The sequence below is a fragment of the Meles meles genome, chromosome X, assembly GCF_922984935.1.
Source record: "Meles meles chromosome X, mMelMel3.1 paternal haplotype, whole genome shotgun sequence".
Classification (NCBI taxonomy): Eukaryota; Metazoa; Chordata; class Mammalia; order Carnivora; family Mustelidae; genus Meles; species Meles meles.
This window is the reverse complement of record NC_060087.1, coordinates 45,214,768-45,238,494: the sequence shown is the minus strand read 5'-3', so window position 1 is coordinate 45,238,494 and position 23,727 is coordinate 45,214,768. Positions and strand designations below refer to the sequence as shown.

The window sequence follows — 23,727 nt, the reverse complement described above, 5'->3', positions numbered from 1 at the left end:
TATTAAAACAACCTAAATGCCCATCAATTGATGAGTGGAATATATATATATATATATATATATATATATATATATATATATATATCAGCCATGAGAAAGAAGGAACTCCTGCCATTTGCTACAGCATGGATGGACCCTGAAGTCATTATGATAAGTGAGATAAATCAGGCACAGAAAGACAAGTGCTGTATGATATCACTTATATGTGAACTCTAAAAGGGCCAAACTTATAAAAACAGAGAGAAAACGGTGATAACCAGGGGCAGGGTCTGGGAGAATAGGAGAGATGTTGTTTAAGGGTACATACAACTAATATATAAATAAGTCCTGGAGATCAAAAACAAAGTATAGTGAATATAGACAACAATATTATATTATAGTTATCAAACTTGCTAAGAGACTAAATCTAAATTATTCTCACCATGAGAAAAGGAATGATAATTATGGGCATGATAAAGGTGCTTACTATTGCTACAATGGCAATCACATTATATTATATAAATGTATCAAGTCAACATTTTGAACACCTAAAATTTACATAATGTCAAGTGTGAAATATATTTTTAAAATGTAAAAACTGAAAACAAACAAACAAAAGAGACTTTCAGCAAGTAATAGGATTCCCTGGAGTTGGTAAAGAGCATCTACCAAAAACCTATTTCCAACATAATACTTAATAATGAAAAACTGAATGCTTTCTCCCTAGGACTGGGGAGAGGGCAAGGATTTATGTCTTTACCACTTTTACTCAACATAATACTGGAATTCTAACCAGTGCAATAAGACAAGATAAAGAAAAAAAATTTAAAAGTACATGGAAAAATAAAACTGCCTCTATTTACAGATGACATGATTATCTATATATAAAATTCCAAGGAGTCTACCAAAAAGTCCTGGTATTTAGTGCAAAAGAAAAATCCTAGTACTTAGTGTGACTTTAGCCATGTCACAGGTTTGAAGATCAACACATTAAAATATATCTCATTTCTTGGGGCCTCTGGGTGGCTCAAGTGGTTAAGCGTCTGCCTTTGGCTCAGGTCATGATTCTGGGGTCCTGGCATTGAGTCCTGCATCAGGTTCCCTGGGGAGCCTGCTTCTTCCTCTGCCTCTCTCTCTCTCTCTGTGTCCCTCATGAATAAATTAAAAAAAAAACTTAAAAAATATATCCCATTTCTATATACTATGAATGGATTTGGAAACCAACTTAAAAATGCAATTCCATTTACAATTACTTTATTTATTTATTTATTTACTTACTTACTTATAATTTTTTTAATGTAGGATCCTCACCCAGCATGGAGCCCAAAGCAGGGCCTGAACTTATGACTCTGAGATCAAAACCTGAGCTGAAACCAAGAGCCTACTGACAGAGCCATCCAGGTGCTCCAATTTTCAATTACTTTAAGGAAAATATGTTACTTAATGCTAATGAATTATGCAAACCACCCCCCTTCCAAAATTCATATGTCGAAGTCCTAACCCCCAATGTGATTTTTTCTGGAGGTAAGGATTGTAGGAAGTAATTAAGGTGAAACAATGTCATAAAGGTAGAATCTTAATTCAACCATTGGTGGCCTTAAAAGAAGAGGAAGATCTCTCTCTTTCTCTCTCCTCATGCATGCACTGAGGAAATGCCATGTGAGCACTTGAAGAGAGCTCTTACTAGAACCCAACCATGCTGTCACCCTGATCTCAGATATCTATGCTTCAGAACTCTGAGAAAATAAATTTCCCCTCTTTAAGCCACACAGTCTATGGTGGCTTGTTATGGCAGCCCCAGCAGACTAAGACACTTAGGTATGCACTTAAAACATATACAGTATTTGTATGCATACATATACATACATAAGTATACTGATGAAATTAATCAAAGAATTAAATAAATGGAGAAGCAAACTATATTCAGAGATACGAAGATTCAACATAGTAAAGATGTCAATTTTCTCCAAATTAATCTATAGATTTAATGCAATTTAATATCCAAATTCCAGCAGGATTTTTGTGGCATAGACAAGCCTATCCTAAAATTTATATGGAAAATCACAGGCCCTGGAATAGCTTAAATAATCTTGAAAGAGAATATGTCAGGAATGACTTTATGTGATACGACATCTTACTATATAGTTACACTACTTAAGACTATGTGGAATTAATGCAGGTATAGACACATAGATCAATGGAGCAGAATAGACAGCCCAGAAATAGAACCACACAAATATGTTCATCTTGTTTTTTACAGTGTTACAAGAATAATTCAGTGGAGGAAGGAAAGCCTTTTCAACAAATGGCACTGGGATCAAGCCGCATGTCAGGCTACCTGCACAGCGGAGAGCTCAGCTCCTCTCCCTCCAACTCTTTCAGATAAATAAATAAAATATTTTAAAAGTCACCACTTTGTAATCAAAAAACAAACAATTGAAATAATTGGTTCAGTAAAAGGTTATCAGTGGATTCTTAAACCATTAGGCAAATGTTGGAGAGGAACAAGATATTCACAAGTGTCAAAATAACACCCCTCAAATTACTTGCTTATTGCAAAAGGAAAACTGTACCTCTACAATGGAGAAATCTGGCAATCATTATCTTAATGAAGATAGAACATTTAGTAGTATCATTACCACTGGAATGACTTGACACCGTGAAACTCTGATGTGATGCAATATGAAGTATACAACATCTGCCAAAACAACATACTTGCTAAAATGTGTAACTTGACTCTAATCAAGACTTTAAATTTGACTTTTAGCTGTAGAGGAAAAATATTGGGTAGAAGATCAATCTAAAGTCTATTGTAAGGAAAGAATCAGGCAAAATCAACAATTGACTGGCCTGTTTGATTATTATTTTTTTAACTTCAAATTTTTATTTAAATCCCAGGCAGTTAAGATACAGTGTAATATTAGTTTCAGGAGTAGAACTTAGTGATTCATCATTCACATAGAATGTCCAGTGCTCATCACAAGCGCCCTTCTTAATACCCATTATCCCTTTAACCCCCTCCACCTTCCCTCCAGTAACCTTCAGTTTGTTTTCTAGGTAGCTAAGAGACTGTTTTCTGGTTTGCCTTTCTTTCTTTCCCCGCTATGTTCAACTGTTTTGTTTCTTAAATTCCACATATGAGTCAAATCATAGGTATTTGTCCTCTCTGACTGACTTATTTTGCTTAGTATAGTACTCTCTAGATCCCTCCACAGAGTTGCAAATGATAAGATTTCACTCTTTTTTATGGTTGAGTAACATTCCATTGTGTATACATACCATATTTTCCTTATACATTCATCAGTTGATGGATATTTGGGCTCTTCCCATAATTTGGCTATTGCTGGTAATGGTACTATAAATATTGGAGGTGCATGTATCCCTTCCAATGAGTATTTTTGTATCCTTTGGATAAATACCTAGTAGTGTAACTGGTGGGTTGTAGGGCAGTTCTATTTTTAACTTTTTGAGGAACCTCCATACTGTTTTCCAGAACGGCTATACCAGCTTACATTCCCACCAACAGTGTAAGAGTGTTCCCCTTTCTCCACATCCTCGCCAATATCTGTTGTTTCCTGCTGTTGTTGATTTTAACCATTCTGACTGATGTGAGGCAATAGCTCAGTATAGTTTTGACTTGTATTTTCCTGATCAAGAGTGATGAGCATTTTTCATGTGTCTGTTAGCCACCTGTACATCTTCTTTGGGAAAATGTCTATTCATATTTTCTACCCATTTTCTTTTTTATAATATTTATTTATTTATTTGAGAGAAAGAAAGAGAGCATGAGCAGAAGGAGGGGCAGAGGGGGAGGAAAACAAGCTGGGTCTCTGCAGGGCTCAATCCCAAGATCCTGAGATCACTACCTCAGCCAAAATCAAGAGCCAGATACTTCATGGACTGAGCCACCCAGGTATCCTATCTTCTGCCCATTTATTAATTGGATTATTTGTTTTTTGGGTGTTGAGTTTGGTATATTCTTTATATATCTTGGATACTAACCCTTAATGAGATATGTCATTTGCAAATATCTTCTCCCATTCTGAAGGTTGTTTTTAATTTTTGTTAATTGTTTCCAGCACTGTGCAGAAGGTTTTAACTAGATGAAGTCCCTATAGTTCATTTTTGCTTTTGTTTCCCTTGCCTCCAGTGATGTGTCTAGTAAAAATTTGCTACGACGTCGATCACAGAGACTAAAAAAGAAATAACCAAAGTTAATGTGTGAATTTTAATTAGATCCTATTTCGGGGGGAAATCTTTTTTATAAAACACATTTAGGAAACAATTTAGGAAACTTAAATATATACTGGGAGTTAGAAGAAATTGGAAAATTATATTGATTTGTAGATGTGATAAGGATACTGTGGCTATACAAGAAATTATGCATTGTTCACCTTAAAAATAAAGCTGCCAGTAATTTTACCAGCAAAACTGGGTTTATGTGGGAATAGCAGAGAGTTCCAATTCAGGACAAGCAAGCTATGGTAAAACACTAGGAAAATCCAACAAACAAAGGAGAGGAACATTATTTTATGGGGAAGAAGGAGGACTTTGGGAGATGTTCTTTTGAACAAGTTCATTGGAGAAAAGAAAGAGTTCGGTGTGATGACCATTTCTCATTGGCTGTGTTGCAGGGGTAGTGGCTTTCTTCTAGGAGATGCAGTGTACATATTTCCCTGTTTAGACAGACCTATAATGATCATTTCCTGTCCAGAGTCTTCTCTCAGGGGTGTGTAATTGACAATTCTCCCTGTAATTTCCTTACTCGCCCCCCCCCTCACATCCCCAATCCACTTTAGTTGAGATTTTCCTTCATTTATTGTCATAGCCTCTATTCCTAGGACATGAGTGCTGAAATATTGAGATATCTATTCCTAGGACATGAGTGCTGAAATATTGAGAGATTAAGTGGCATTGATAAGTATCTTACTTAAAAATATTCTTCAAGGACACCTGGGTGGCTCAGTTGGTTAAGCAACTGCCTTCCGCTCAGGTCATGATCCTGGAGTCCCAGGATCAAGTCCCACATCAGGCCCTCTGCTCATCAGGGAGCCAGCTTCTTCCTCTGCCCCTTGCCCCTTTCATGCTCTCTCTCTCTTTCTAATAAACAAAATCTTTAAAAAAATATTCTTCAGGGCGCCTGGGTGGCTCAGTGGGTTAAGCCGCTGCCTTCAGCTCAGGTCATAGTCTCAGGGTCCTGGGATCGAGTCCCACATCTGGCGCTCTGCTCAACGGAGGGCCTGCTTCCCTTCCTCTCTCTCTGCCTGCCTCTCTTGTAATTTCTCTCTGTCAAATAAATAAATAAAATTAAAAAAAATATTCTTCAAAAAGGATATACATTCTCATGCATATATATGACAAAATATTAAGAATTATTAAATATGTGTGTGGATCTCTACTTGCACCCAGTGTGTGTAGATGTCACTACAAAATTCAGGAAGCACTTTTTGGAAGACTCCTCATTGTTTTCCCAGGTACTCATAACACAGCAAAAAGGAGGATCCAAGCTCGTTTTGTGGGGGTCTCTCCTCTGGCCATGCCTAATGATCACATCAATTTCTAAAGTTTCAGCTTTATATTTATGATTCTCATAGCTGTTATGTTTTCTCAGTTTAGATGGACAAATTAGTGCATCGTTTCTTCTTTTACCTCTTATTCTTAACAGACAAATTTACACAAGTAAACTTTTGTCCTGTATTGAAGTTAACATCCGGTTTCTCTCCTTCGGTCCGCTGATGTGTTGTAACATAATATTGTGGGTCGTTGTTTTTATTAGCCCCGACTATAGTACAATTACACCCTACATATTTTGTGAATGTTTCAGTTTGTCTCTTCTACACTAGATGAATAGTGGTTATTTTAAACTGTTCTGTCTGTTGCAGCATCCAAGCTAGATAAAAGGTCTGCAGCATTTTTAGTGTTTTAATATTTTAAGGATAAGCTTCTGATGAATGAACAATAGAAAATAGTATTTAGGGAAGGGGCAGCTGATAGGCTTAGCCAGAATTTCAGGCCAGTAAAGGCTGTTTTGATAGGGTCCAAGAAAGGGTCTCTACATCACATTCAACAAGTGGCCAATCAGACTGACGCAATGAGGCTGCTCAGTAACTTACTAGGAAACCAGGGGCGGTGGGCACGCGCTTGGAAGGCTGCAGGCGCCATGGGCAGAGTGAGGAACTGCGCCAGCACCCAGTCGCGGGGGCGAAAGCGCCCCGGGGATCCTGCCACCGCCTGCGCAGCCATCGCGGTCATGGGCGCCCGGCGCCCCCCTTTCCAAGTCCGCGTGGGGAGCCACGCGGCGGGAAGGAAGTCAGCGGCGGCCAGGCGGGATCCCGCAAGGTTGCGGCGGAAGCGCTGGTGGCGGCGGGCCCGGGAGGCAGGCTCCAGAGGCCCGCTGCGATCCCCGAAGCCGCGGGCGCCCGCCGTGTCCTCCGGCGAGATGGACCTGGGCGCGCAGCGGGAGCGCTGGGAGACGTTCAGGAAGCGGCGGGGCCTCAGCTGCGAGGGCGCCGCCAAGTTCCTGCTGGACACCTTCGAGTACCCAGGCCTGGTGTATCACACCGGAGGCTGCCACTGCGGCGCGGTCCGCTTCGCGGTCTGGGCCCCCGCAGACCTGCGCGTGGTGGATTGCAGCTGCAGGCTGTGCAGGAAGAAGCAGCACCGACACTTCCTCGTCCCGGCCTCGCGCTTCACTCTCCTGCTGGGCGCCGAGAGCATCGTCACCTATCGATCCCACGCGCACCCGGCGCTGCACAGCTTCTGCAGCAGGTGCGGGGTGCAGAGTTTCCACGCCTCTGTCTCTGACCCCGGCGTGTATGGCATCGCCCCGCACTGCCTGGACGCCGGCACCGTGCGCAGTGTGGTCATCGAGGAGGTCGATGGTGGCGACTGGGGGGAGGAGGCCATGAAGGAGCCCAAGGCCATCCAGAGCGCGTCCCCCGAGTGAGCCCCTAGCTCTCCTCCCGAAGAGGAGCGGTGACTGCGGCCGCAACACGCCCGAAACATGCCCGCCACCCCCCACCCCCACCCGGAGGGACCCACCTCAGTGCTTGTGAAGGGATTGCTGTATGAAAGAGGTCGGTTTCTGGACTGATGACCCGTGATGTCTCTCCAGCCTTCCACCCCTTCCCTTTCAGTGTTTTGCAACGAACTTGGACTTGCTTATGGTCAAAAAATTGAGCGCACATTTGTCTGTCTACAGCCATAATCTTCCAATCCAATAAGCAAGTAGTGTCTCTACTTTTCCAAGTCGCCTTGTGTAACCCTGCCTTGTATTCTTTATTCTTCCTGTAGTTCTCATAGATCATTTTCGGATCATTCGTATGTACTGTACCGTTACAGTGCTATTGTGAACGAGATTGTTTTTAATGGTCGCATCTGGTATGCAGGGCCACTCCCTATATCCAAACACTTTGGTGAACATTTCTTAGGACGTTTCCTGTTGATTAGCTGCGTGCGTGTGTGTAATTTAGGTCAGCACTCGCGTTTTCGATACTTAGAGATAGGCATTGATTTCAGCCATGTTGTTTATTTAATGTGTTTTTATATAATATGTTTAAGGCTCATTAGTGTGACATACCCATTGTGCTTATGTTTTCACATGATGCTGCCACTTACCTTGGTTTTGTTTTAGAAACTGTCTGTGGGTAGGGTGATGGGGAGGCAGAAGAATGAGAACGATGTCTGTGCTGCTGTATATATGCCCTCTTTGATGTTTTGAAATTCCTATCTTGAACATGTGTTACGTATTCAGATATAAAGTGTTTCAGAAGTAAATACTTAGTAACTAGAAAATTATGTATTTCTATGTTGTACATTATAGATCAGCATCAATTTATATGTAATTTCTTTATATCTGAGATTTTTATCAAACAGTAGGTGGTGAGAGTGTCCTTTCGTATCAAATGATATGTATAAAAACCATCATTTAATAGCTTCATAGAATTAAAAAATGTGGATCTTCTGTAACTTGTTTAACCAATCTCTTCTCATGAATATTTGCCTTCCCCCCCAGCTTTTGACTATAATAATATTTTGAAGGAGTAAAGTAGAAATAAATATTCTGAGTGTTCTCTCACTTGGATAAAAGGGCCTGGAACTCTTTCCATCTCTTTTTCTTGCTGTTTGTCTCTCTTCTGTACATATATTTCATTAGATGTGCATACCATATATATTGAATTAACTTGACATAATAACTTATAAATGACTTAAATAGGTATGTGTTTCCATGTATTGCAAATAACATGGCAGCCATCACACAGAAGCTATCATCCTTCAATTGTTAGCTCTCATTTTCCATCATCCTCCCCACCCCAGCCTAGAGGAAGGGAATTTATGACTTGATTTCCCTAATACGACCCTCTACTCCTCAAGTTCCTCCTTTGTTATTTGGAATAGCTTGGCCCATCCCTTTACCATTTAGAGGTTGGGTTGAGGTAGAAAAGGGAGAGAGAGAGAGGGAGAGAACTTGAACATGCATATATACCCCTAGGAGATTCAGTCATCTTTGTGGTCGGAAAAAACCAGTTGCAGCTAGAATTACACCTATATGACATTCCATGGTCCATTGCATGGATGGGATCCAGAGAGAAAGAAAAATAAAATGCTCACCTTCATGCTTCTACCATGTCAGTATTTCTGTACCAATAAATGTGTGTATGTATGTTTTCTTTTTCGGAGTGACTTTTCTTTAAAAGTGAATATTGAGGGGCATCTGGGTGGCTCAGTGGGTTAAGCCTCTGCCTTCGGCTCAGGTCATGATCTCAGGGTCCTGGGATCGAGCCCCACATCGGGCTCTCTGCTCAGCGGAGAGTCAGCTTCCTCCTCTCTCTCTGCCTGCCTCTCTGCCTACTTGTGATCTCTCCTCTCTGTCAAATAAACAAATAAAATCTTTAAAAAAAAAAAAAGAATATTGGGGCACCTAGCTGGCTCAGTGGGTTAAGCCGCTGCCTTCGGCTCAGGTCATGATCTCAGGGTCCTGGGATCGAGCCCCACATCGGGCTGTCTGCTCAGCAGGGAGCCTGCTTCCCCCTCTCTCTCTGCCTGCCTCTCTGCCTACTTGTGATCTCTCTCTCTGTCAAATAAATAAATATGGGGTGCCTGGGTGGCTCAGTGGTTTAAGCCTCTGCCTTCGGCTCAGGTCATGATCTCAGGGTCCTGGGATCGAGCCCCACATCGGGCTTTCTGCTCAGTGGGGAGCCTGTTTTTCCCTCTCTCTCTGCCTGCCTCTCTGCCTACTTGTGACCTCTCTCTCTGTCAAATAAATAAATAAAATATTTAAAAATTTTTTAAATAAATAAATAAAATCTTTTTAGAAAAGTGAATATTGATGTTTCTGCTTCTCCGTGCCATGTGCAAATCACTCATGAGTTTATTTGGTTAAAAACTCATATTCAGAGGGTTTCAGAGAGCATTGTTAACCTGCATGCCATTTATGGGTCCTAGGCTGCCTTTCCACTTGTGGGAATGCAGGTAGGGGACAGTTGTGTGGTGAAAAGCTATGGGAGACAATGCTAGAACTCAAGGATGGACAAACTGTTGAGAAAGGGTATTATCTCCCAGATACTGAGGACAGAGATTTGGAGAGAAAGAGAAGCAATAAGCAGCTCAGAACCAATGAGGAATATTGGGAAAAGAACAGAGGTGGAGAGTTTTGACACAGCGTCTTGGGAGTTTTGACACAGGTTGTGTGATGTCAGTGTTTTTCCCCCTCCCTCCAAGGAAAGCCTTAATGTTGCTTTATGCATTAGCTTTCGTTCTGTTGCATAAAAAAATATCATACACTTTAAAGCTACATAGTAAATGTTTGTCCATGCACCATTAAAGTCATCATGGACACTGACAGTGGTCTGTATTTAAAACTGCTTTAGGCATCTCTGATTTCAAAGAAAGTGCAAGGACTTGGCTTGTGGGTCTGGGCTAAAATGCCAACTCTTCTACCTACTGCTGTCTGGTTAATAAAACCTGTAAAAACCCATACTCTCCCTCACTGTAAGGACTAAATGAAGTCATACATAGAGTCTTCTAGCACAGTGACTGATACGCACCAAGAATTTGCTGTGGCTATTGCTCTTATTAGATCAGGACAGAACCAATGGTCATAATTGTATTCAGCTCTAGGATTAAGACACTTCCATGTGCATTCTCTCAGGTGCCATTTTTTAAAAAATATTTTATTTATTTGACAGAGAGAAATCACAACTAGGCAGAGAGAGAGGAGGAAGCAGGCTCCCTGCGTAGCAGAGAGCCCAATGCGGGGCTCGATCCCAGGACCCCGGGATCATGACCTGAGCCGAAGGCAGAGGCTTTAACCCAATGAGCCACCCAGGCGCCCCTTTTTTGAGTCACTTAAAGTGAGAGAGCAGTCCAGTGATAGGGTAAAAAAGGAGTCGTAAGCCACAATTCTGCAGGATGATAAATGCGTTGTCCCCTTTTAATGGAGTCTTCAACAAATATCCACTTTTTCCTCTCTGTCCTCATAGACATGTTCCTGTCTTCGTCCATCCAAGCTGTTAAAAGGAGAATCACCCTAGATGAAACTTCATCTTACCCCACCTTATTTTCTCTCCAGCTTTACCCCCATTTTATCCCTACGGGCTGTCCAGCACTGGTCTTCATGCTAGGATAGAGCAATAAACAAAATGCAGTGCCTAGAACCCTAACATTTTTGTCTGGTGGATGAGAGAGACAGATAACCATGAGCTTACAACAGAGTGTGGCTAGGACAAGAACAGGGTTCTGGGGGAGCGCAGAAAAAAAGCCCCTACTCTTGAACCAGTTAAACCTCTCTGGGCTTCAGTTTCAGGGTCCTCATCTCTAGAATGGTTACAATAATGACACTCCTTTCCTAATCTTGTCCTCTCTCCAGGGTGAGATACAAAGGAGCCTAAGGAGACCAGCTATATCCCAGGAGAATCCACAAACTCCGTGCCCTGTTAGTCACAGATCAGGTTGGAGGCAAAGCATTACAAGACCCCTGGGAATCTGGTCTGTTCTGGGGAAAGGGGGCAGGATTGGTGCCATTTTCATCTTTTCCTTTATGTCTTCACATCTTCAAAAGGGCTTCTTCTATTTATAATGTATTCTTAAAATTATAGATTATAAGTGACTAAATTTAGTCCTCACAGGCCATGCTATAAAAGGGGAGTACCAGCAGTGGCATATCACCCTCCGGTGGACATTGTAAGTAATGTCACATTATTGGATGATTTTACTGTTTAACACCGGAGAAATTCAAAGGGCATGGGTGATGCTTTCTTCCCCAGAGTCTCTGGGAAAGAAGTCCAGTAGTTGGGGTGCTTTTCTCTACAATAAGTGTTCTGGGAATTATAGCCAGGAAGAACAGTGTCAAGCAGAAAAAGAAGACCTGTCTCTTTCTGTGGGGCTCTTTTCATGAAGTAGGAAATCTTTAGTAAAACCATTGCCCCCAGATACTATTTCCAGTTTCCTTTTTCTCACTGAATAAAAACTTGCACTGGTTAGTATATTAAGAAAAGAACCTCTATCAGTAAATTTCAAGTCTTCAGCTATGTCTGTTCATCAGCTTTATTGGTGACATATGAATAGGAAATTGATGTGGATGCATTATTTCAGCTTTTTATCCTTTTTCTATGAACTGAGAATTCCAGCTATCATAGTGCATTCCCTTACATCAGTATGCCAAATCCTGAAGTAGGTCTCAGTCTCATACCTGGTCTCAGTCTTTGTGGAGCTCAGTCTTTGTGGTTTCAGTCTTTGTGGAGCTCACAGCATGTTGGAGAAGACAGACAAGAAAACAAGAAACTTCAGCAAACTGTAGTAGATTCTCATGGTGATGGGGGAATTCAAGATGTTCTGATAATACATATCCAGATGAGTGCGAGCCATAGCCTTTCAGAGGAGGAGAATTTCCATATGAGACATAACAAATAAATAGAAGTTGTTCGGGTGGAAAGAGAACTAGAATTTCCCAGAGAAAGGAAATAATATATACGAGGTCTTGAAAGTCAGAGAGAGAATGATGCACATAAGGAACAAACTTTTATTCTGACCTTTTTATCAAATTATAAATTCTATTTGCTTGTTGTTTTCTGTAAGTATTTTGAGGGTAAGGATCCTATCCAATTCTTATGAGCCCCAAGTGCTTAGTACAGAATCTGATGTATAAATATTCAATACATATCTATGAATGTATAAACTAAGAGTACCCACTATGTGCCAGGCACTGAAAAGAGCTACTACTGTATTTTGATAAAATTCAGACTTATTTAGGAAGTATATAAATTAAAATATAGTTATTTCTTGCCAATGGTAAAAAAAATTTTTTCAGAAAAATGTATGCATCATTTGAGTAAAAAGGAGTGGGGAAACAATTAACTAGTGTTTTGCTTTTGTTTTGTTTTCACACAGAGAAAGTCCATTTATTTCTAATTTCAGAAACAACAAATTTACAATGTACGAAAAAACAAAAAAGTATAAAATTGCAAAGAAAAAATTATTATCCTATTGCCACAAAACAGCCAAGTATAAACATCTTCATATACTTTCTTAAAAAAAAAAAAGCTTTGGGGTGCCTGGGTGGCTCAGTCAGCTAAGCAGCCAACTCTTGGTTTTGACCCAGGTTATGATCTTAGGGTCTTGGGATCGAGCTCTGCCTCCACATGCAGTGGGAAGTCTGCTGGAGGATTCTTTCTCTCTCTGCCCCTCACCTTGCTCACACTCTCTCACTCTCTCTTTCAAATAAATTAAGAAATGAAATAAAATTTCTTCTTTAAAAAAAGCTTTATTAAGGGATAATTGATAGACAAAAACCTGCACATATTTAATGTATACAATTTGGACATATGCACACATCCATAAAACCTTGACCACAATCAAGGTAATAGATATATTCATTATCTCCAAAAGTTTCCTTGTTGCATACTTTCTTTTTTAAAATTTTTTATTTGAGTATAGTTGACACACAATGTCACATTAGTTTCAGATGTACATAATAGTGATTCAATAAGTTTACATATTATGCTATGCTCACCAAAGCTATTACAGTATCATTGACTATATTCCTTATGTTGTGTCTTTTATTTCTGTGACTTATTCTTTCCATAACTGGAAGCCTGTATCTGCCACTCCACTTTACCCATTTTGCCCATCTGCATGCCCTCTCCTCTGGCAACCATCAGTTTGTTCTCTGTATTTATAAGTATTTATAGGTTTGATTCTGCTTTTTGTTTGTTTATTCACCTTTTTTTTAAGATTCCACATATGAATGAAATCATACAGTATTTGTCTTTCTCAGTCTAACTTATTTCACTTAGCACAATACCTTCTAGGTCCATTCATGTTGTTACAAATGTCACAATCTCATCCTTTGCATGGCTGTGTAATAGTCCACTGTATATGTACACTACATCTCCCTTATCCATTTGTCTCTTGATGGACACTTAGGTTGCTTTCATATCTAGTCTATTGTAAATAGTGCTGCAATAAACATAGTGGTGCATATATTGCTTTGAATTGGTGTTTCTTTTTTTTTTTTTTTACTTTTTTTTCCATTTTATTTATTTTTTTCAGCGTAACAGTATTCATTGTTTTTGCACAACACCCAGTGCTCCATGCAAAACATGCCCTCCCTATTACCCACCACCTATTCCCCCAACTTCCCACCCCTGACCCTTCAAAACCCTCAGGTTGTTTTTCAGAGTCCATAGTCTCTTATGGTTCTCCTCCCCTCCCCAATGTCCATAGCCCCCTCCCCCTCTCCCAATCCCAGTTTGTTTTGTGAGATTAAGAGTCAATTATGGTTTGTCTCCCTCCCAATCCCATCTTGTTTCATTTATTCTTCTCCTATCCCCCTAACCCCCCATCTTGCTTCTCCATGTCCTCATATCAGGGAGATCATATGATAGTTGTCTTTCTCCGATTGACTTATTTCACTAAGCATGATACGCTCTAGTTCCATCCACGTCGTCGCAAATGGTTTCTGTTTTATTGTGTTTTCTAATAACCACCAGTGGAATTATTGTATTATATCATGTTTCTATTTTTGATTTTTTTTCCATTTTATTTATTTTTTCAGCGTAACAGTATTATTTTTGATTTTTTGATGACCCTCTATACTGTTTTCCACAGTGGTTTTACCAATTTATATTTCCACCAACAGTGTATGAAAGTTCTTTTTTCTCCACATTCTCACAAACACTTCTTACTTCTTGCCTTTTTGATTTTAGCCATTCTGACAGGTATAAGTTAATATCTCATTGTGGTTTTTATTTGCATTTGCCTGATGAACTAACCAGTGTTTTTGAGAATTCTTGAACATTTACTGTACATGCTATTATGTCCATGCATTAACCTGTTTAAACATGAATAAATAAAATCCATTAAATCTATCATATTTATACATTTGAATATCTATGTGTGTACATGTGTATACATGTATATTCCTGCATTTGCATAAAATATGCATTGAAGTTTATAAACAAATCCAAAGTAAACAATATATATTTTCATACATGTGTACTCAGAAATGGCCTAACCACCTCCACTCATCACGTCTACCTCCCTCCTCCATTTGTCCTCCACTCCTATACCTTGCTTATGACCCATTTTATCTAACCAGCTCTTCAGATTTCACCTGCACTGCTCTGGAACCACTAGTCAACACTAGGAGGACAGGTCATTTGATGTGTGTGTGGGGAGTGGGAAGCTGAAGTATTAACCTGATATATACTAATAAATACTTAATGTTTTCCTAAATTTAATTCTGGTATGAAATTTGGTTTTTAACTTAAGTTAATGAGTAAGACAAAACTGATATAAAGACCTCTATCAGAATTTCACTAATTCATCAGTGACTTCAGGATATTCTGCTGAGTTGGACAATAGCTATCAAATACTAAAAGACTAGATCTTCAGTTATGCATACAACCATTAAACCTTGACCACAATCAAGGTAATGCTGTAATAACACTCCAAAATCTCTTTCTGTAGCTTCATTATTGGTGCATAGAAATGCAACTGATATCTGCACATTGATTTTATATCCTGTGAATTTACTGAATTTGTGTATCAGTTTTAACAATTTTTTGATGCAGTCCTTCAGGTTTTCTACATAGAGTATCAGATCATTTGCAAATAGTGAAAGTTTGACTTCTTCCTTGCTGATCGGGATGCCTTTTGTTTCTTTTTATTATCTGATTGCTGAGGCTAGGACAGTGGTAAGAGTGGATATTCCTGTCTTGCTCTTGACTGTAGAGGAAATGCTCTCTGTTTTTGTCCATTAAAGATGATATTAGCTGTGGGTTCTTTGTATATGGCCTTTTATGATGTTGATGTATGTTTCTTCTATCTCTGCTTTGTTGAGGCTTTTTATCAGAATATATGCTTTACTTTGTCAAACGCATTTTCTCCATCTTTTGAGAGGATCATATGGTTCTTATCTTTTTCTTTATTAATGTGGGGTATCACATTGGTTGATTTACAAATATTAAACCACCCCTGCAACCCAGGAATAAATCCCATTTGATTGTGGTGGATGATTCTTTTAATGTACTATTGGATTTGATTTGTTGGTATTTTGTTGAGAAGTTTTGCATCTGTGTTCATCAGGGATATTGGCTTTTAGTTCTCTTTTTCATTGAGGTCTTTGGTTTTGGAATCAGGGTAATGCTGGCCTTGTGAAATGAGTATGGAATTTCCCTTCCATTTCTATTTTTTGGAACAGTTTGAGAAAATTAGGTCTTAACTCTTCTTTAAATGTTTGATAGCATTCACCTGGGAAGTCAACTGGTCCTGGATTTTGTTTGTTGGAAGATTTTTGATTACTGATTCAATTTCTTTGCTGGGTATTAGTCTGTTTAAGCTTTTTTTTTCCTGTTTTAGTTTTGGTAGCTTATGTGTTTCTAGGAATTTATCTATTTCTTCCAGATTGCCTAATTCATTCACATATGTTTTTTCATAATACTTTCTTAAAATTATTTGTATTTTTATAGTCTTGGATATAATTTCTCCTCTCTCATTCATGATTTTATTTATTTGCATCCTTTCTCTCCTTTTTTTCTTTTTGATTACTCTGGCTAGGAGTTTATAAATTCTATTTTTCTAAAGAACCAGCTCCTGGTCTCATTAATCTATTCTACTGTTTTTTTTTTTAATCCATTTGTTTCTATATCACTTTTCTGCTCTTTATTATTTCCTTTATTTTCTGGCTTTAGACTTCATTTGTTGGTCTTTTTCTAGCTCCTTTAGGTGTAAGATTAGGTTGTTATTTGAGATTTTTCTTGCTTCTCGAGGTAGGCCTATATTGCTATGTATTTTCTTCTTATGACTACTTTTGGTGCATACCAAATACTTTGGACCATTCTGTTTTCATTTTCATTTGCTTGTGTGTATTGTTTTTTAAAGATTTTATTTATTTATTTGACAGAGATCACAAGTAGGCAGAGAAGCAGGCAGAGGGAGAGGGAGAAGCAGACTCCCCGCTGAGCAGAGAGCCTGATGTGGGGCTCCATCCCAGGACCCTGGGATCATGACCTGAGCCAAAGGCAGAGGCTTAACCCACTGAGCCACCCCGGTGCTCCTGCTCACGTGTATTTTTAAAAATTCTTCTTTAATTTCCTAGTTGACCTATTCATTCTTTAATAGGATGTTCTCTCTCATTTTTTAAAGATTTATTTATTTATTTCTTTGAGAGAGAGAAAGCATGCACACACAAGCAGGGGGAGGAGCAGAGGAAACGGAAGAGCGACAAGCAGACTCCCTGCTGAGCAGGGAACACAGCATGGTTCAGTCCTAGGACTCCAGGATCATGACCTATGCCAAAGACAGCACTTAACTGACTGAGCCACCCAGTCACTCCTTTAATAGGATGTTTTTAACTTCCCTGTTTTTGTGGTCTTTCCAAATTTTTTCTTGGAGTTGACTTCAAGTTTTATAGCATTGTGGTCAGATTCATGGTATGATTTCAGTCTTTTTGTACTTGTTGAGGGATGATTTGTGACCTAGTATGTGATCTATTCTGGAGAATGTCCCATATGCACTTGAAAAGAATGTGTATTCTGTTTTAGGATGAAATGTTCTGAATATATCTGTTAAGTCATCTGTTCCAGTGTAAAATTTAAAGCCATTGTTTCCTTGCTGATTTTCTTCTTCGATGATGTGTGCATTGATGTAAGTAGAGCGTTAAAGTCCTCTACTATTATTGTATTATTATCAGTGAGTTCCTTTTATGTTTGTTATTAATTGTTTTATATATTTGGGGCTTCCAGGTTGGGGATATAAATATTTACCATTGTTAGATCTTCTTGTTGGATAGACCCTTTTATTATGATATGGTGTACTTCTTCATTTCTTGTTACATCTTTGGTTTAAAACCTCATTTGTCGGGGCACCTGGGTGGCTCAGTGGGTTAAAGCCTCTGCCTTCGTCTCAGGTCAGCCCCGCTTCGGGCTGTCTGCTCCACAGGGAGCCTGCTTCCTTCTCTCTCTCTGCCTGCCTCTCTGCCTACTTGTGATCTCTGTCTGTCAAGTAAATAAATAAAATCTTTAAAAAATAATAAAAATAAAATCTCATTTGTCTGATATAAGTATTACTACTCTGGCTTTCTTTTGACATCCATTTGCATGACAAATATTTTTCCATTTCCTCACTTTCAAACTGCAGGTGTCTTTAGGTAAAAAATGAGCGTCTTGTAGACAGCATATCAATGGCTCTTGGTTTTTTTATCCTTCTGACACCTATGTGTTTTGATTGGAGCATTAGTCCATTTATATTCAGAGTAATTATTGCTTGATATGAATTAAGTGCCATTTTATTGCTTGTTTTGTTATTGTTTCTGGAGGTTTTCTCTGTTCCCTTCTAGTCTTTCCCAAAGAGTTCCCTTTAATATTTCTTGCAGGACTGGTTAGTGATCATGAACTCCTTTAGTTTTTGTTTGTCTGGGACACTATTTCTCCTTCTACTCTGAATGATAGCCTTGCTGGATAGAGTATTCTTGACTACAGATTTTTCCCATTCAGTACATCAAATATATCATGCCATTCTCTTCTGGCCTGCCAAGTTTCCACGCAGAGATTTGCTGTTAACCTTTTTGTCTTCTTTTGTAAGTTAGGGACTTCTTTTGTCTTGCTGCCTTTAGGATTTTCTTTATACTTTGCAAATTTAACTGGCCTGCTTTTGTTGATTTTGATGGGATTTCTCTGTGCTTTCTAGATTTGGAAGTCTGTTTCCTTTCCCAAATTATGAAAGTTTTCTGCTATAACTTCCTCAGATAAACCTTCTGCCTCCTTATCTCTCTCTTCTGGGACTCCTATGATATGAGTGTTACCGTGTTTCATGGAATCACTAAGTTCCCTAAGTCTACTTTTGTGATCAAGGATTTTTCCTTCTTTCTCTTGCTCAGCTTTATTTCCCATAATTCTCTCTTCTATATCACTTAGTCATTCCTCTGTATCTTCTATCCTTGTGGTTATATATCAATTTTGAATCTCGGTTATTGCATGTTTCATTTTGGGTTGATTGGTTTTAAGCTTTTATTTCTGCAGTAAGGAGCTCTCTGATGTCTTCTATGCTTTTCTCAAGCCCAGCTAGTATCTTTATGCTCGATGCTTTAAATTCTGGATCAGGCATATTACTTATATCTGTTTTAATTAAATCCCTGGCTGTGGCCTTTTCTTGTTCTTTCTTTTGGGATGAATTCCTCCACCTTGGCATTTTGTCTAAGTCTCTATCTTCTCTGTGTTAGGAAAGCCTGTTATGTTTCCTGCTACTGAAAGTAATGGCTTTATTAAGAAGAAGTCATATACTGTCCAGGGCCTGCCACATCAGGAGGTACCTCTGGTGTACGCTACATGTACTCTACTGCTGTGTTATGGGTGCTCTATCCCTCAGATCAGTCCTATGCTGGGTTTCTCCTTGCTTACAGTGGCAAGGGTTTGGACCTTGGCCAGAGTTTGGTGAGTGTTAACTAGGTATACTTTGATCTGCTTGTTAAAAGAGACCTGATGCTATTTCCACTAGAGCTAAAGCTTTGCAGAATTCTATGGTCAGTAGATGTGTGTGCAGGAGTTTGTGCTGGTCTTCACGGGGAGATGCCCACTGTGCTGGTTCTCAGACACATTTGCCTGAGAAGATCAGTACCAGCAGAGTGCAGGGTGGTGGGGCTTGGTGTAATTAAGCAGCCTATCTTGGAGTTGCGCTGTTTATTGAAATTAGTTTATGTTGAGGTGCTGGGGAGGGAAATGGCACCAGCCAGCTCCTTTGCCCCTGGAGAGGGGAGTTGTGCTTGCTGCAATCAGGGAAGCCCTCCCAGAAGAGTGAATAATTTCCCCCCATGCATTGCATGTGTTTTTCAGATTGCTGCTTTCCCACTGTCTGTGTCTGGGTTGCTTGCCTGCCTGAACCAGTGCACTGCACTTTGGGTTCTATCCCATCCAGGTCAGCTGAGGTTTAAAACTCCTAACTTAAGGGACCTTGTATGGCAGGGGCCTGCACTCATCTTCTGTGGAAGGGTCTCTCCATGTTGGAATTGAGGCAGGTTTAACCCAGAAGGGTTGCCCCATCAGCGTGCAGGATCATGGGGTCTGGAGCAAGCCTAGGGTCCTCCTACTACTGTGCCATCTTAGCACCTCTGTATTACATTGATTGACTTGTGAATGTGGGACCACATTAGCAACATAGGAATAAATTCAACTTGATCATAATGATTTTTTAAATGTATTTTTGGATTTGCGTTGCTAATAATTTTTTCAGGATTTTGCATCTATCTTCATCAGAGATATTGGCCTGTAGTTCTCTGCCCCCCCGCCCTTTTGTAGTGTCTGTATCTGGTTTTGACATCAGGGTGATGCTGTCCTCATAGAACGAATTTGGATGTTTTCTTTCCTCTTCTATTTTTGGAGTAGTTCGAGAAAAACTGGTATTAACTCTTCTTTAAATATTTAATAGGCCTCTTATGTGAAGCTGTGTGGACCTGGAATTTTGTTTGTTGGGAGTGTTTTGATGACAGATTCAATTGTATCACTATCATTATTGGTCTGTTAAAATTTTCCATTTCTTCTTGATCCAGTTTTGGGAGGTTATATGTTTCTAGGAATTTATCCATTTCTTCTAGGTTGGCCATTTTGTTGTCATATAATTTTTCATCACATTCTTTTACAAGCTTTTTTATTTCTGTGGTATTGGTTTTTATTTCTCCTCTTTCATTTCTGATTTTATTTATTTAAATCCTCTCTCAATATATTTTTTGATGAGTCTGTCTAAATGTTTGTCAATTTTGTTGATCTTTTCAAGGAACCAGCTCCTATTTTCATTGATCTGTTCTCCTTTTTTTGTTGTTTTTTTATTTTTTTGTTTTTGTTTTTGTTTTTTTTAGTTTCTATGTCATTTATTTCTACTCTAGTCTCTTTCTTCCTTCCTTCTGCTGGCTTTGGGTTTCATTTGTTCTCTTTCTCACTCCTTTAGATGTAAAGTTAGGTTGCTTATTCAAGATTTTTTCTTGCTTCTGGAAGTAGGTCTTTATTCCTATAAACGTCCCTCTTAGAAGCACTTTTGCTGCATCCTAAAAGCTTTGCATTGTTAGTTTTCATTTTCATTTGTCTTTATGTATTTTTGGATTTCCTCTTTTATTTCTTGGTTGACCCATTCATTATTTAGTAGCATTTGATTTAACTTCCATGTACATATGGTCTTCCCAGATTTTTTCTTGTGTTTTGTTTCTACTTTCATAGCATTGTTATCAGAAAAGATGCACATATACACATCTTTCAGAACTCAGTCATTTATTCTACACTTTTAAGATTGTTGACAACTCTGGATACCACTGTGCTGTTTTTGTCTCAAGTTTTCAGTAAAATGGAATGACTTTTAAGATTGCGGCAAAATGCTCAGAACACACAAAGATGTTAAGTATGGCTTTTTTCTTCTTGACATGTACTTGCATTTTTTGCTTTGAGAGGACAAAGCAATTTGTTTGAATGCTTTCTGAGAGGCAAAAATCACTGCCACTTATAATGTCCTGCTGTCACTCCAAAACTGTCCTGAGGAGAGTCCTTTATTGAAAAAAAATTGTTCCTGGTAAAAATAATGTAAGTTGAAAGCTTGGAGTTGGCTTCTGAGAAAACAATGACAGAAGGGAAGGAAAATGGAGAAGGTTTTAGTTTTAAAAAATCAAGAAGTCTGATAAGGGATGGAGTATTTAGAAAGAGGGTTAAAAAAAACTGGGTAATTGCTAGTAAGGAAGGAAATCTGGGGGAAAAGTCAGAGATAGTTAGAGGAAAATTTATGAAAAATTTCCAAAAGATATGTAATATCAGTGCTCTTTCCCATCGTCCCACAAAGGCCTTGATATGGTTGTGATATGCTATATGTTTATTGCCAAATAAAACGTATATATTACTATGTAAGTTTTAATATCCAAGTAGCACTAAAATTTTTGTGGGTGTCATCTGTGTTCCACACTTTTGGAAGCTCTCATTTTCAGGAAAAAGAAAGGGCTTTGACGTTAGGGCCATATTAGAAAGTTACACATGAAGATGATGAAATAGGTGAACAGACAATTAACAGTCTTGTGTATAATTAGCCATTTTGCATTTCACAACCCAAGATAAGTCCTAGATTATGGTATCCTTTACATACAGTTGCTGAATAGCGCATGCTACTCCAGGAAGAACATCTACCCTGTGCCTATGTTAGCCACACATTAGTGTGGTGGGAAATATGCCAAGACACCTGGGATCCTTAGACTATACATGGGGAATATAAGGCTGGGGACAAGATCATTGGTATTTCTATCTTATCTTTTTCCTCCACACACCTAAGTCCTGGAACGATTGTACATTTAGGAGCTTTGTGCTGTGATGGCTTAAATAATTGGCTGTAAATGATTCACATTTACACTCACTGGACCATCGCAGAGGGTATCAGTGGTGGAGTAGCGCCCTCCAGTGGACACTGGAGGAAATTGTACAATCCTGGGTTGTTTAGGAAGCCAGCATTTTGGCTAGCTTCTTTTTAGCATGTATGGAAGGATTCCCTGAAGTCAGCATATAGCTGATATCTGTCTCCAAAGGGTTCAAGAAATGAACCCTCTGACATCAAAAGATACTTCATTTAGCATTATTTCCTCTGCAATAAGAGTTTCAGGCATCAAACTCGGCACAGTGGCATCCAGCAGAAAAAGAAGATAGCCCTCTCCTGTACTTCTTTTATGAGGAGCAAGAATCATTCCCAGAAATCTCCTACCCCCAATTCTATTTCCAACTATATTTTCCTGAGCCTTGTCCATTTGGGATATTAGCGATGAGCTTCCATCATCTTCCACCCACTAAAACTCCAACTTGTTTTTTTTTTTTTTTAAGATTTTATTTATTTATTTGACAGACAGAGATCACAAGTAGGCAGGGAGGCAGGCAGAGAGAGAGGGGGAAGCAGGCTCCCTGCTGAGCAGAGAGCCCAATGCAGGGCTCGATCCCAGGACCCTGAGACCATGACCTGAGATGAAGGCAGAGGCTTTAACCCACTGAGCCACCCAGGCACCCCAAAACTCCAACTTCTTTATTTGTCCTCTTTCAGACAACTTTAATCTGTGTTGGATGATGAGGAGACAATGGGGACAGTTTTTGTATTGGTTCTTGGGGTCCATATAAAATAGACTTTTCCCAAATCTGCCTGTCAGGCACTGTGTTGGATTCTGGGATGCAAAAACTAGTGAGACAGACTTCATGATTTCTGCTAGAAGAGACAGAAAACATAAAAGAAACTATAGCAAACAGGTATAAGAGCTCTCTGAGATACAAGACATTCAGGATACTCTGACACCACACAGGATGGAAATCCCTCCTAGGTTACAATGGCCTCTAAAGGAAGAAATTTATAAGCTGAGACCCAAAAAGACAGTTAGAGACAGACAGACAGACAGACAAGTGTGGAGGAACACGTTTTCTACATAGTGGGAACAACATATCTCAGGCCCTGAAAGTCAGAAAGAGCTTGGTTCACAAAAGGAACAGAATTCTATCCTAGCTCTGATACTAGTGCACTGAGTTTCTTTGCTTACATGTATATTATATCATGAAACCCTGTCATATTTTGATTTTTTGAATCTTGAGTACCCTAATCGAGAATGGAACTAGGGGTCTAGAAACCTGGTGTGGGATGGAGACTTTAATATATACCTTTTGTTACGTGCTGATATTTTCATTCTGTGAAAGTAATATATAACCAGAAATAAATAATCAACCTACTGAACCAGCCAGGTGCCCCTGCATCATCATTTTAAATCTCTTCATGATACTCAATTTCATGGGTAGAGCAAATTCATTTAATTGCTGCCCACGCTGATAAACATGTAGGGGTTTTTTTCTGGTTGCCTATGGTAACAGTGCTAATTTCAAAGAGCAAGGTATAGAACAGTGTGTTCAGTGTGCTACCACTTAAGTAAAAATGGATGGGGGAGACATTTATCAATATACTTAACTCACTTGGAGAGTTACTGAATTCTTTACTAAGTGAATGTTATAAACTATTTTTTAATCCATAAAAATTCAAATTAAGTCATTTATTCCCATATGAGTGTACTATAATAAAAATAACCTACAAAGCCTGTTACAGAGAAGCCAACCTCCTTCAATCCTTTCAGCCTCTTCAACCTCCAGTCCCTGCCTGCTACCCAAAGATGAAGGAAAGAGGTTTTCAAACCTGTTACCACTGTTACCATAGGCAACCAGAAAAAAAAAACTACATGTTTATCAGTGTGGGCAGCAATTAAATGAATTT

General features: G+C 39.2%; 1 protein-coding gene across 1 annotated transcript; it reads left to right on the top strand.

The window, feature by feature from the left end:
* The first annotated feature begins 6,121 nt into the window (after positions 1 to 6,121).
* Positions 6,122 to 6,925, top strand: CENPVL3 (centromere protein V like 3). Its single transcript, XM_045996014.1, has one exon. It carries the CDS (start codon positions 6,140 to 6,142, stop codon positions 6,923 to 6,925), a length of 786 nt encoding a protein of 261 aa, XP_045851970.1. The 5' UTR covers positions 6,122 to 6,139.
* Positions 6,926 to 23,727: the final 16,802 nt, after the last annotated feature.